Here is a 12,567-nt window from a genome sequence, read left to right on the forward strand (position 1 = left end):
CAGCCACCTGAACAGGAAAGGTCCGGAGTGCACTAAGCTGGGATTCAATGAAATAGAAGTATCGCCTCGCGGTTCAATGACTCCTCCAACCAGTCATGTTGCAGCTTACATTCATGTCTGCCGAATATTTCGTAATTTTATCCAATTAGACATTTGTGTGAAATTATCTTAATCAATATGCATTCTGGAGTTATGGCCAAAAGACGGTTTTTCTGAGGACAACAAAATTCCAACAACAAAAAACTAAATGTGGCAGCATGTTAGAAGTTGGCACTCTTATAGATTGGGATGTATAGAACTGATGTCAACTCACCTAAAGGCCACACATTATTTGTAGCTGTAGCAAATCACGTATTTTGTTAGACATGAAAACATGAATCCTGTGTTAGTTGAGGTAACATCGGGCCGGAAAAGTGCAAAAGGGTAATAAAGAGTCTGAATGAGAAGAAAAATGATGGATCATAATTATATTGTTATATTTTTTCTGTTGAAGAGTTACGAAAGAGTTTAATGGTTCGGAGAAGCTGTATGTGTGTGTGTGTGTGTGTGTGTGTGTGTGTGTGTGTGTGTGTGTGTGTGTGTGTGTGTGTGTGTGTGTGTGTGTGTCAGAAAAGAGAACTGTGGTTACTTGTACTGGGATGTTTGATGTGCTGCACACCTAAAGGTATTATTAACATTGACAGTCTAGAAGGTTCAATTCAGTTTTTATTGCTTCAACATTTTATGAGCGGCAGACTTAAAATTCACAGAAAGGTCACACACTAATATTTTTCATACAATACCAGATTTTTAAACATCATTTATGTATGAAATACTTACTGTGATGAGTCGCTTACATTAACCGCCGCAATGTGGCTAGGGGGTTCCACAAAATGTTTTGAATAATGACTGACTGTGTATTTGATTTTATCATGTTAAAAGGAAAGGAGGTCGGTGGCAGGGGTGTGTGTGTGTGTGGGGGGGGGGGGGGGGGGGATTGAGGTCTGAACGGCTTTGGAACAGTGCAGCACATGGCTCCCCTCTGGGAGTCAAACCAAGGGCAAAAAAAGGGAAAAATATGCTGGCAAACATCAACAGCACACAGATCCAAATTGCTTGCTCTCACACACACACACACACACACACACCTACACACACACACACACACACACACACACACGTGCCTCACACGTTCACCCTTGCACACTCATTAATCCACACAAACCCACACATAATAGGCCCATACAAGAATGCAGACACACAAACGCCCTCAGACGCCCAGATATATAATAACAAATGCTTGTATAACACAGAAATCAAACTCAGAGTTCATCTTGCAATCTGAGCCTCGCAAACTCAATTCCCCTCTGCCGTCTAGCCGCTTTACGTTCCACGCCTTTTCCATGTGAACGAATGGGGTCAGTATCGTCACATAAACATCATCCTCTGCCCCCCCCCCCCCCCCACCCCCCCCCCCTTTCTCAGTGAATGGATGCTGAGCACTGGTGCATATCTACGCAGGGATGGCAAGGGCACCGAGGAGAGAAAATCAATACTATATCTCACCACTAAGCACAATCCCAACCAAAAGCAGCTGGAGTTTGCAGGTTGCTCCATAAACTGGACGGCTTCATCTGGCTGGCCGCTGTGTCGGTGGATTGCTACAGTAATGCACTACAGCACAATGGCCTCGGCCAGAGCCTGCCAGACACAGAGGTGTACACACACACACACACACACACACACACACACACACACACACACACACACACACACACACACATACACAGAGAGAGACAAACGGCACGCTCCCAGGGGCTGGGGAATAGCAACAGCAATGAGGAAAAACTCTCATGAGGCAGGAACAGGGTTGACAAACACACTCTCTCCTCCGTCACAAACAAGGAAAAGCACCCCTGGACCATTTAGCCCGCCCTTACTGTGGACTCACACACATACACACACAATCACACACACACACACACACACACGCACGTATATACATTTCCACACGCACGTAGGCATACACAGAGAGGGCCCTTAAAATACCTGCTCTAAAAATAGCAGGCGGGAAGCGGGAAACGGGACTGAGGCTATTATTATTGCGCGCACGTCCTGCCCGGTCCCACCAAGGAAAGGGAAGAGACTAATGATTTTCCTGGTGCAAGCAATTAAAAAACTATTTGTCACCTGCCAGGCTGCATATGACGTTAGGGGCCTTGGCAGAGGACCACAGAGTAACTCTACATATACACGCTGTGCACACACACACACACAAAGTGGGTTGCACCAAAGCAAGCGGCCCAGAGCAGAAATGGTGCATGACAAGCAGGTGAAGGGAAGGGAGGATGAGGTAAGAAGGGAGGGAGCTGTACTTTTTTTGGACAGAGAGTAACAGAGTTGGGTAAACGGTTGATTTATCCGGACAGGTTAATACCAGGCCAGACAGTGCCTCAGACAGCACACTTGCCATCAGGAAGTCATGTAATATTTAGACTACAGCCAATGAAAGTCACTCTCCTGCTGCTGGGCTCCTGCTAAAATAGAAATGTATATTTCCCCATCTACCCTACCCCGGCCCCATGCCCCAAGAAAAGGAGAAGAGAGAGACTCCAGCTCTCTGCCGTATCCCTGTACCTGTCTACCCTCCCTCCCTCCCTCTCTCCGGGCTGGCTCCCCTGGAGAACAGTCGGAAGCATGCAGGTTTGTGCACACGTTCATTTCAACTAAATTGCTGTAATCCCTGCTGGAGTCCCTCATTCCTGTTTTGCTACAGATTCTGTAGTAGGAGGTAAACATAGTCAAATCTGAGTTATCTGAGGAGGGCACTGGGAAGTCAGTTTTTCATGTTTAGTTTTTCTTTTTGTAGTTCAAGAGGAGGGGAGTCGATCCTTTGCTGACTGTATGAGGGTAGGATGGCCCACACAGGGGGGCCTCCAGGCTGATGAAAACCTCCCACTATTTACAAGGAAACATCCTCTGATGCTGCACAAGAGGCCAATATTGGGCTCTGGGAGACAAGCGATATAAATTGGAGGGGGCAGTAAATAATATTAAGACAAGCGTTATGTCTCCCTTGCACTACGCAGCCCTATCCAGATCCAGCTTCAAGCGTACACGCGGCTGCAGTAATTTACGAGGTAGCTCGTTAACGCCGGGTGATTTGCGCTGCTCGTTTGCTCCTGCTCATCGCTACCAAATGATATCATCTTCTACCTCTAATCTTCTAACTCTAATCCCCCATTCTCAAAGCACCTCCACCCCTCCCAACTCTTGTTTCCTTCCTTCTACCCTTCTACATTTGGCTTTCTCTCTCCTCTTCCTCCTCCTCCCTCCTCCCTCCTCCAGTCTCTGTGTCTTCTCGGGTTTTGCGTGGGCGAGTTTTGAGATGGGGGAGCAGAGAGATAGGAGCAGAGCCATCCCACTCAAGGGTGTGTGCGCATGTGTGCTCAATGTGACATCTAAAAAAAAAGATTAAAAGAAGTCTGGTTCGACTCTGAAGGCTTCATGTGCCCTTGTAGTTACTTTTCCACTGCCCACTACTGAGAGAGAATGAGAGCAAGCCCAAAAGAAAAAAAAAAAGAAAACCTGGATTTTCTCTCAGCAGTCCTGGGGAGACACAGTGGCAGAGAGAAATAAAGACAGATAGAGCAGTGGGATGGGGGGGGGGGGGGGGGGGGGGCGGTTAGACCACAACACAAAGCAGTGGGGAAAGGAAAAGAAAGGCGCACAGATGAGTTCATAACAGAGAATGTTATTGGCAATTAGGGAAACAAATGGCATTGTTTTTATCCATGATGAAATACCTTTGAAGAACCCACAACTTCACGAATAAATTGATTCTAACCCCATTGGCCCAATACTTTATCTTTATCTCATATCTTTTCCACAAGCAATCCTTAGTCTCTTCATAACCCACAGAGAAATCAGCTCGTCTCCGACCAGATGCAGCAAACACCCGCCGCTGTAGCCAGATCCTCACAATGAAAATTGCCAATGATAGAAATTGCAATCAGAGCAGTTGGTTTGTATGTTGATGGTAGCTGGTTAAAGGGGAGAATTGAGATCGATGTCTGACTGAATGCAGAGTGAATGACTGTGGCCCCATCTATATTACTACGCCTTTCATACCGACTCCCCTTTGCGCTTCTCCTCAGTCTTTAGCACACACATTCCTTGTCTTCCCTCTTAACTCCGTCCTTTCCTTCCCCCGTCTCTCCTCCATGACACATCCAAGAGATCGTAGTCGGGATGTCAGCCCTCATCCACCCGGCTAATTGGGGCTCAGAGGAGTAATCAGGCAGGACAAATCGGACAGTTCTGGTCATTTGCTGTGACCAGTGTTCTCTGGGAAGCTGGGAGATGTGTGCACACTTCTGCCATCACGCCTGAGCCCGCATAGTGACACAGGCAGATCTGTGGCTTGACACTAGAGGGGACTCGGACATTGGCACGGCACAGGACAGACTTAGTGCGGAGCCATTGATCGCCTCTGCTTTCCAACACACACACACACACACACACACATAGGCAGGACGTAAACACGAATAAGCCTTGCGGGGGACTGTATGCACAGGGACTCTCTTATTGTCTAATATATAGGAGAGGCAGCGATGGACTTCGGGAGAGAAAACTCATCGAGTAAAACACAGAGGGTAACATCAAATCAGCATCGAAGTTTGTCGCAATACTCTTCGACAAGCTTACAGCGTTTGAGCTATTTCAAACTCTTGTATTATTGACAACGGACTCAGGTATTTGATTGCCGCTCTGGTTAGTAAACCAGTTCTCCGGGCTCTTTTGAGCTAGCCGGTGGAACGACGAGAATAACATGTCAAATATTGGTGTCAATAACAATCTTAGAAGCCACTACATGTAAAAATGTCGATGGCTGCTCCCTCTGAAAGTGGGGCGCACGACTTCGAAAGCAAGATGAATGTCAATTCGCCTTCCTGCAGAGCCTTAACCTTTCAGGATAACTGAATTATTTAAGCGCCACATACCTGTTGTGGGCCTCTGTTTCTTCCGTCTGGGATAAGGTGGCTGGTTAGGAGGCTGCATGAGTCTATGGCCATGCACGCCTCTTTGGCCGCAGAGTGAAAATGGCAAGACAAATGCGGCGGGGGATTTGTGATAATTGGCCGTGCTGGTGGGCTAGGCGACGGGCCTAGAGAGAAAAGGTCGCAGGCACTGAGAAACAGATCAGTCTGCCAGGAGGAGAGGAGTTTCTGTGTGCCTCTGGGGGTTTAGCTCAACTTCTCTCTCTTTCTTCATATGGGGAGAGAGTGCTCCAGCAGGGGCCATTAATTAAGCACCAGAGTAACCTTCAATTTGTTTAGCGGTCAGAAGCCCCAGTGTCACTGTTTTGGGCAGAGACCAACTTAGAACTAACTCTGTACTGTCTCTCTCGGAGTGAAAACAGAATGCAGCGGAAGTGCTCGGAGCACTCGAAGAGAGTTGATAGCAGAGCGGGGGGGGGGGACATATTTAATTGTTCATAAGTTGAGAGGATGGAGTGGGTTAATGTCAGATGTTCCGTGTGACTTGCTCACAAAGAGGAGGAGACGCGAAGGAGACGAGGGGAGCCACGGGGACATGGCTCACACCCCGACATGCTCGTGAAGCAGCTGTTCTCCTCGTGGCAGAGAGAGCGGGGCCCTGCCAGCAGCAGCATGCTGCTGAGAGCACCGTGGTCTCCCACCATAGCGCAGGAACAGAACGGCAAAGCCTGACACACACACACACACACACACACACACACACACACACCCACATATAGGCGAGCATGTGCACACACGGACACACACTCACATTGCTGTTACTGCCACCCGTTCTCCTGCCAGTCCAGTGTTGAACGGTAATGTCAGGTTGGTGGAGTCAAATTCATATGCTATAAATCTGAACTCATACTCCGTCGAGGTGCATTTCCACTTGATACAAACAACAGCCTGCATAGCTAAAGGCAATTATATTTCTACTGCCTCCATTTGCCCCGAGGTTGTAGACAGCCAGTCAGAACCTCGCCAGGTTTTCCTGCCACTCTACCCTCTCAGTGAAATCAACAGAACGGTGCCCAGGCTCATCCATGATTTATCTCAGTGAAATATTCATTATGTAGCCTTGCATAGTCTGGACGTATCTGATGTGAATCTGAACCTGACAGCTCTGCTCCGTCATGACACATCACCTGAGCCACTCTGAATCCGGCACCTGTCTCCCAGCGCTCAACACAGAGGCAACTAAACTTATCCGAATGAATAGAGGACTCTGGCAGATACAAAGAATCCATCTGTCTGCCTTTAGCCTGCAGGCATGTGGCTCTGGGTCGGTAGCTACCGGATCCTGCTTTCACACTGACCTGTGGCGGATCACTGCAGCAAAGCTACTCAACTTTTCCCATTCAATTAGTCGGAGAGCGAGAGAGGCCTCTGGCCCGACTGGGCATGAGGAGTACATGTGTCGGGCCCAGCACACGATCCGCTGGCAGCATTGGCCAGGTGTATTGATCTCTGGAGAGCGGTGAGCTTGTAACGAGAGGTGAATAGCATGCGACTTCAAAGGGGCTGGGTGGGTTTTTTGATAAATCAGCCAAAAAAAACAATACTCTGATGTGGTGAACAGTTAGAAAGGTTAGAACAGAGTGTGTTTCAGCACCATGGACAGCACCGCAGAGCCCAGACTGCTCAAGGTTCTGCTAAATCCCGGAGTTATCACTCTGCCTGTCCAATTAAGGAACCTTTGAATTATTCCATAGATTAAAATAGCTGAAATACAGTCTAATAGTGCCGGAATTATCACAGGGACAACAGTGACAACTCATTTTCCTACATAACACTAATTCAAGTGGTTCCAAAGTCATTATACTCTGAAGGACTAATGTAATAAGAAAAATGTAACCGCAGTGAATGGTGATATTAATAATGTATTCATGTGAGACAGAGACTAGAGCGCAGTGGCCTAAGCTGTGGAAGGTAAGAGGGAGAAAGTGATAGCTGTGAAGAAACAAGGTCGTCAGCATTCCCTCCCGCCTTACTACTCATTTCATTATCTCATGCCTCTCTCCTCCTCTTTAAAGTAGGAAAAGCGGGAGAGACTATTGACCCCTCTCTGTGTTCGTGGCAGGCAGCGGGACAAATGAAGTTTCCCCTCAGACCCCCTCCGTATTAATATCATAATTATCCGCACCTCTGTGCCCCCGTCGGCCACCACAAACTCCACTGTCGTATTTGATGGAGAGGCGCAAGCCGGGAATTACATTCGATTAGCACTAAACAAGAGAAGGGGACACGGAGGAGTGGAATCAATCAGTGCCACCAGGATGGGAGAGATCCTCGCCGTCGATGGCCGTGCGTCTGTCTGTGTGCGTGTGTCGTGACAGCTTGTGGATGGAAAAGGCTGCGTAGTGGTTACAGGAGAACGGCGCACTCCAGCTGTAAGTAGCAGCATTTAAAGAGGAGATAATGTGCTGCGATGATGTTTATGATTATTTGGGATTTGTTGGTAACATTGAAAATATACCATGGTATGACACAGAGCCCCCCCCCCCCTTTTTTTATTTGACCAAATCCAATAAAATGGGAACTTTTTCTGAGTGACAAACCACACAGTCCGCTGTGGGCAGCTCTCTGTCTCAGCAGCAATTTGGATTCATTGTTTGCAACCGCGGATAACTGCGGTGGTACTTCTCTTCAGTCGCAGCCATTTGCGGAGATGGGCCAGACATTTTAAAGTGGTCTAATGCCGTAGAGAGGTGGAGGTAGTGTGGCGGGGAGGAGCAGATTGAGAGTGAGAGGTGAAAAGAACAAAAGAAAATGAATGGAGTTAGAGAGGACCCCCCTCGCCGGTCTTCATTCCCGTCCCCTGTCTCATTACCCAGGCTTTGACTCAATAAAGAGTGGATAAAGAGTGGATAAAGAGGCACACACATAGGCTAGCCCCCCCCCCCCTAAAACACCTTTCACCAACCTCACTCTGTCTGTCTTTCTCGTTGTCTCTCTTGCACACACATATCCAAAAACACACACATATACACACCGTCCCCTTTCTCCCTTTCATTTTTTCAAATCTTTCTCTCTTGCTCTTCCGTCAGTGTTTTTTTTTAGCCTAACTTTTAAAAAGGTGTGTCCATCTCACGCGCTCTCTCATTCACAGTCTGTCTCTACCCTCTCTGTCCTCTGTGTTCGCTCCCTGTCGGTGCTGTGTAATAGGAGTTATTTTCATCCCTGTCTCTCCGTGACTGTGGCCGCTGGATGGCTGAATATTTACATTTTTCACTGACTGGTGACCTTTCCCTGTTGCCGCTCTGGGAGCTCCAGTCTCCTTGCTGCTCTGCTGTTGACAGACTATTGCCTGCAAATCTCATATGGACACAGCAAATGGTACACGGGGAGTCGGGGACAGAGTGTTCAGAGACCGGAGACAGGTGGAAAAAAGACAAGAGTGATACTGCTGTAACCCGGTCTGCCTGAAGAGACGGCGGTACTGAAGGTCTATCTGCATCTGCAGAGATATGGACTGAAGTGGTATAATCTTTTACCTCTGGTGTCATTGTGATTTTGGTTTCCTGTCAGCACAGATGGTCTGCAATAAACTGGCAGAAAAAGAGATGTAAATCTTGGGTTCCAGGAATGCTGAGTGTCAAAGAAAATACTTTGGAAATTTATGTTTTTTTGTTGCGCAGCAGAAGGTAATTTCTTTTGTTGTTGTTTTGTTTTTTTGAACGAGTTGACGTCTTAGCTGCACACCAGGGCCTGGTGAGTCATGTACGTGAGGGCCAGGGATTCACTAACCAGGTTGTAGGTGATGCTCTGCCATAACAACAAAGAGAAGTTGAGTCAGGGAACTCCTCAAAGTTTCATGAGTGTTTACGTGTGAATGCTGAAACTGGCAGAGAGAGACGGTGAAAACGAGGGCTGCAGTTTTTTAAAAAGTGAGTTGACTCAGCTCTGATGACACCCCTTCTGTGCGTACACATGTTTCCATCCCCTGTTGTGCACTGAAGGCCTGAATTCAACTTAAAGCATCGGTTCACTTTGTAAAAGTCTGGCTTAAAACTCACAAAAGGGCATGTGGGTATTGTTTCAAGAGTTAACGATCGCTGGCAGTGTTCTTTATCTCCACATTTGGCTGTGAAGAGATCTTTTACCTATGAAATTACAATGTCAGTGACGGGAGACAAAATCCACATTCCTCCATCTGTGCTAAAAAAGCACTTTGAAGTTCAGCTGAAGCTAATATGAGGATTCAGCAGCCCGAATTCGTCAAACCGAGGGGGTATCTTCCAAATTTGCAGTCGGAATGCATTTTTGACTGTGGAATTGCCAACCATCACTTACATTGAAATGGTGTTAGGAGGGAATCTTTATTTGGTGATGTCAGTATTATCTTCAGACAAACTTCAAAAATATGTGACCTATCCTTCCCAATACCACCATAACATGACTCCATTCAATAAAACGCATCCTCACCAAAGAGTCTGAACATCTAACACTGTTATGTGTTATTTTAAGACCAAGCGTGATATATTCCACATATATACCATTCTTTAATTATTACTGGAGACACCTGTGGAACTACCACTCAAGCTGTCTGGAGTATTTTGAAAGGTGTTTACATTCCTGTCTGTCTGTGGACAGGTTTTGTCCCCACGAAAGAACTTTACTTTTAAGAACTTTTAAGAATTTAGGAACCTGACCTGATTTGGAAAGACGGTCTCTAGTTCTTCTTAATTTCATCACTTTAAATATTTAATAATACACTGTAGCCCTAATCATTTGGAAAATACACTTCAGTGAAAATAACCTGAGTAGCTTTGCTGATTGATCTCAGAAGAGACAGGAAGAGACACGCTTTATGTCTGCGTGTGCTGCGATTATTGCCCGTGACACACACAGAGCCAGCGAGAGAGAAATAAACTGTTGTTGTTTGAGAGCTTTTGTTTGCTGTGGGAACACTCTAATTATTTTTGATTAGTATTTTAAGCATTGTTGAGGCCATCTTTTTTTGTTTGTTTTCCCTCTTTTGTCTTTCCCCAACCGGTCTGCTCTCTTCCTTTGCTAACCAACACTGTGAGAGGTATGGTTAGATTATACATGAATTGGTCTTCTGGGTCTATTCAGTACAGCAGGGATGTTGTGACTCGACAACTCTAGTCTTTAGAAAATACAACTTAGAGAAGCTGTGCTGGCGGCATTTCAGCCAAAGATTCTCTATCCCACAGAGGATTTTTCTCCACAAGTTGTATCCTACATTAGATGTACGACATAGAACTTCAGATAGATAGACAGACAGACAGAAAGACAAAAATAGCAGCAGCTCCACACACCACTATCCTCTGCGTGTGTGCTTTATGCTCCCTTTAAATTGTCTATGTGAATGGCTCTTCGTATCAGGCACCTTCCGACAATAATGGCTGCCATGCTAAACGAGAATGATGAGATGTATTGGGGAGGTGATCAAAGGACTGCTATTTACAACCACTCTCAGCCTGGGGACTTGACGAGCCACTGTAAGCATTGCACTGTACGGGGAACGTCTTCCATCATGCTTTTACTGCCCATCACTGCAGCTGTTAGACAGGGGAGATGGCAAAGCTTTTAGCAGACTGAGATACCGCCCTCGTGCTGGACGGCGTGTATGGGCAATGCCATCAGAAAAGTGAATGACTGGGAAAGATAAGGGAAATGGAGGCTGGGGAGAGAAAAAATCAGAGAGAGAGAGAGAGAGAGAGAGAGAGAGAGGGAGGGGGGGCTGGGGGCGGGAGGGAGGAGAGGTTGATGTCTGGCTGCCGGCTGTCGAAGTAAAATGCTTCGGTTAAATGGAAACTGCTATCATGCGACTCATTCAAGTCCTTGTGGATAGGCTGGGAGAGGTTGAGAGTGAATCTAAAGCGCGGTGACCTGTAGAGGAGGAGAAGAGGAGTTCTTACCTGGAGCAGCCAGTAGCACCTGCGGTGGAAGGTGGGGATGATGGAGGAGTGGACGTAGCAGCCATACAGACACTGGAGACAGGAGAGGAGGAGAGAAAGAAGGGCAGAAACAGAGGGTGTTACACTGCAGTAAAGTAGGCTGACCACTCTGCTGACCGTGACAGCTGTGACCGTTGAACCCCTGACCATTCCCTCCTTACAGTAACTCCCACATGCACCTGCTGGGCAGATGGTCAAGGTATTGTTCTCGGAAACAAAGTCTGTGACCTGGAAGGAGGAAGTGGATGGGGTTAGCCGGTGAACACCTCAGCGTCACCGTATGACTACTTCCTTCCTTCCTTTCCTTCCACTCTCACCCTGACAGAATGATTCAGGGGTTCCTTACTCCAACCCCCCCAGCACATAACTACAGAACAGTGTTATTAATATCCTTATCGTAAACAGATAATACCGTGCCTGGGGCCTCGTTACCGTGGAGAGAGTGAGGCAGGGCTGATAACGCCTCCCTGTGTCTGGCTGAGGGGCCAGGAGACATTTCTCAGCAGCCGGCAGCGAAGGCAAACAGCGAGGAACAGGAGCAAGGCAGCACTTATCCTCCTCCCGCTCGCGCTCCTCCTCAATCCTTCTCTGGAAGACCCACGGCCCCGGCTCCCATCAGGTGAACCCAGAGGGATAGCTACTCTGGTTCTTTGCTCGTCTACAGCACTCACCCCCCTCCCCAACCCTCACCAGCTATAGGAAATAGGCTGAATTTGTGCAATCTAATATTTGTGAAAGGTGAGGGTATAGGGTGGATTGCACTTAAGACAGGGAGCTTGGCTCTTGCAGGAATAAATCAAACAAGCAGGTGGGGAAGGGCTGAGCTTCACTCCAATCGACTTTGGTATAACTCTTTGTTTAGAAATCAGGAGAAATCACAGCTGGGCTGATACATACACTGTTAGTGAGCGTGTGTGCACGTACAGACATGACCCGGCTTCATTATTCAGAAGCCGTGTGTTCAATAAGTGAAGGCGGGTTTCCTCAGGCACTGTAGATGTGACTGGGTAGGCGGTAAGGGAGGGCGCAGTGATGGTGGAAGGGGGGGGGGGGGGGGGGGGGGCATGGGGGCGTTGGGCTACATTGCTCGGAGGACCCTGTGATAAATAGGCGCCTTGAGATGTGTTGTGTGCTCGTCTTGTTGAACTAAAACCTAGTTAGAAAGAGCAGGGCCTGCAGATGAAGTCTGCAGACTCTCATTTGCCAACATCAAACCGTCTGATTAATTATACCAGAGTACCATTGCACAGCTTCACAGACTGGGCACACGGTGAGAGACACATCACATCGCTAACCCCCCCCCCCCCCAATACATCACAGTTGCACAAACATGCATGCGCGGCTGTGTGTGTGCGGCCAAAACAACAACTCACACAGACACCCGATGACCAATTCACAAACAACAAAAGTCACATCAGCCTCGACTCTTTCTCCAGGTGGTCCTTTGTTCCAAATACATCTATTGTGAACCGATTTCAATACGACCGAACTCTGCGTGCGACTTTGAGATAGTGAAGGCATGCAGACTTCCTCCTGTTCTTATTTTTTTTTAGCTGTACTCTCATCCATTACAGCTGTCTGAAATAGGATGTATGCCTCCTCCCACTCCCATAGCTCTGCCA

The 12,567-nt window shown here is 47.5% G+C and overlaps 1 protein-coding gene across 1 annotated transcript in view; it reads right to left on the minus strand.

Annotated features, from left to right (window-relative positions):
- Window positions 1–12,567, minus strand: part of camta1a (calmodulin binding transcription activator 1a) — a gene marked incomplete at its 3' end in the record, with an annotated part of 108,538 nt that overhangs the window by 41,660 nt on the left and 54,311 nt on the right. Inside the window, exon 2 of the mRNA XM_079274118.1 lies at window positions 10,907–10,978. Coding sequence (XP_079130244.1) covers window positions 10,907–10,978 — 72 coding nt within the window. The remainder of the gene's footprint in view (window positions 1–10,906; window positions 10,979–12,567) is intronic.

Source organism: Melanostigma gelatinosum (genome assembly GCF_949748355.1).
Source record: "Melanostigma gelatinosum genome assembly, chromosome: 8".
In the NCBI taxonomy this organism is placed as follows: Eukaryota; Metazoa; Chordata; class Actinopteri; order Perciformes; family Zoarcidae; genus Melanostigma; species Melanostigma gelatinosum.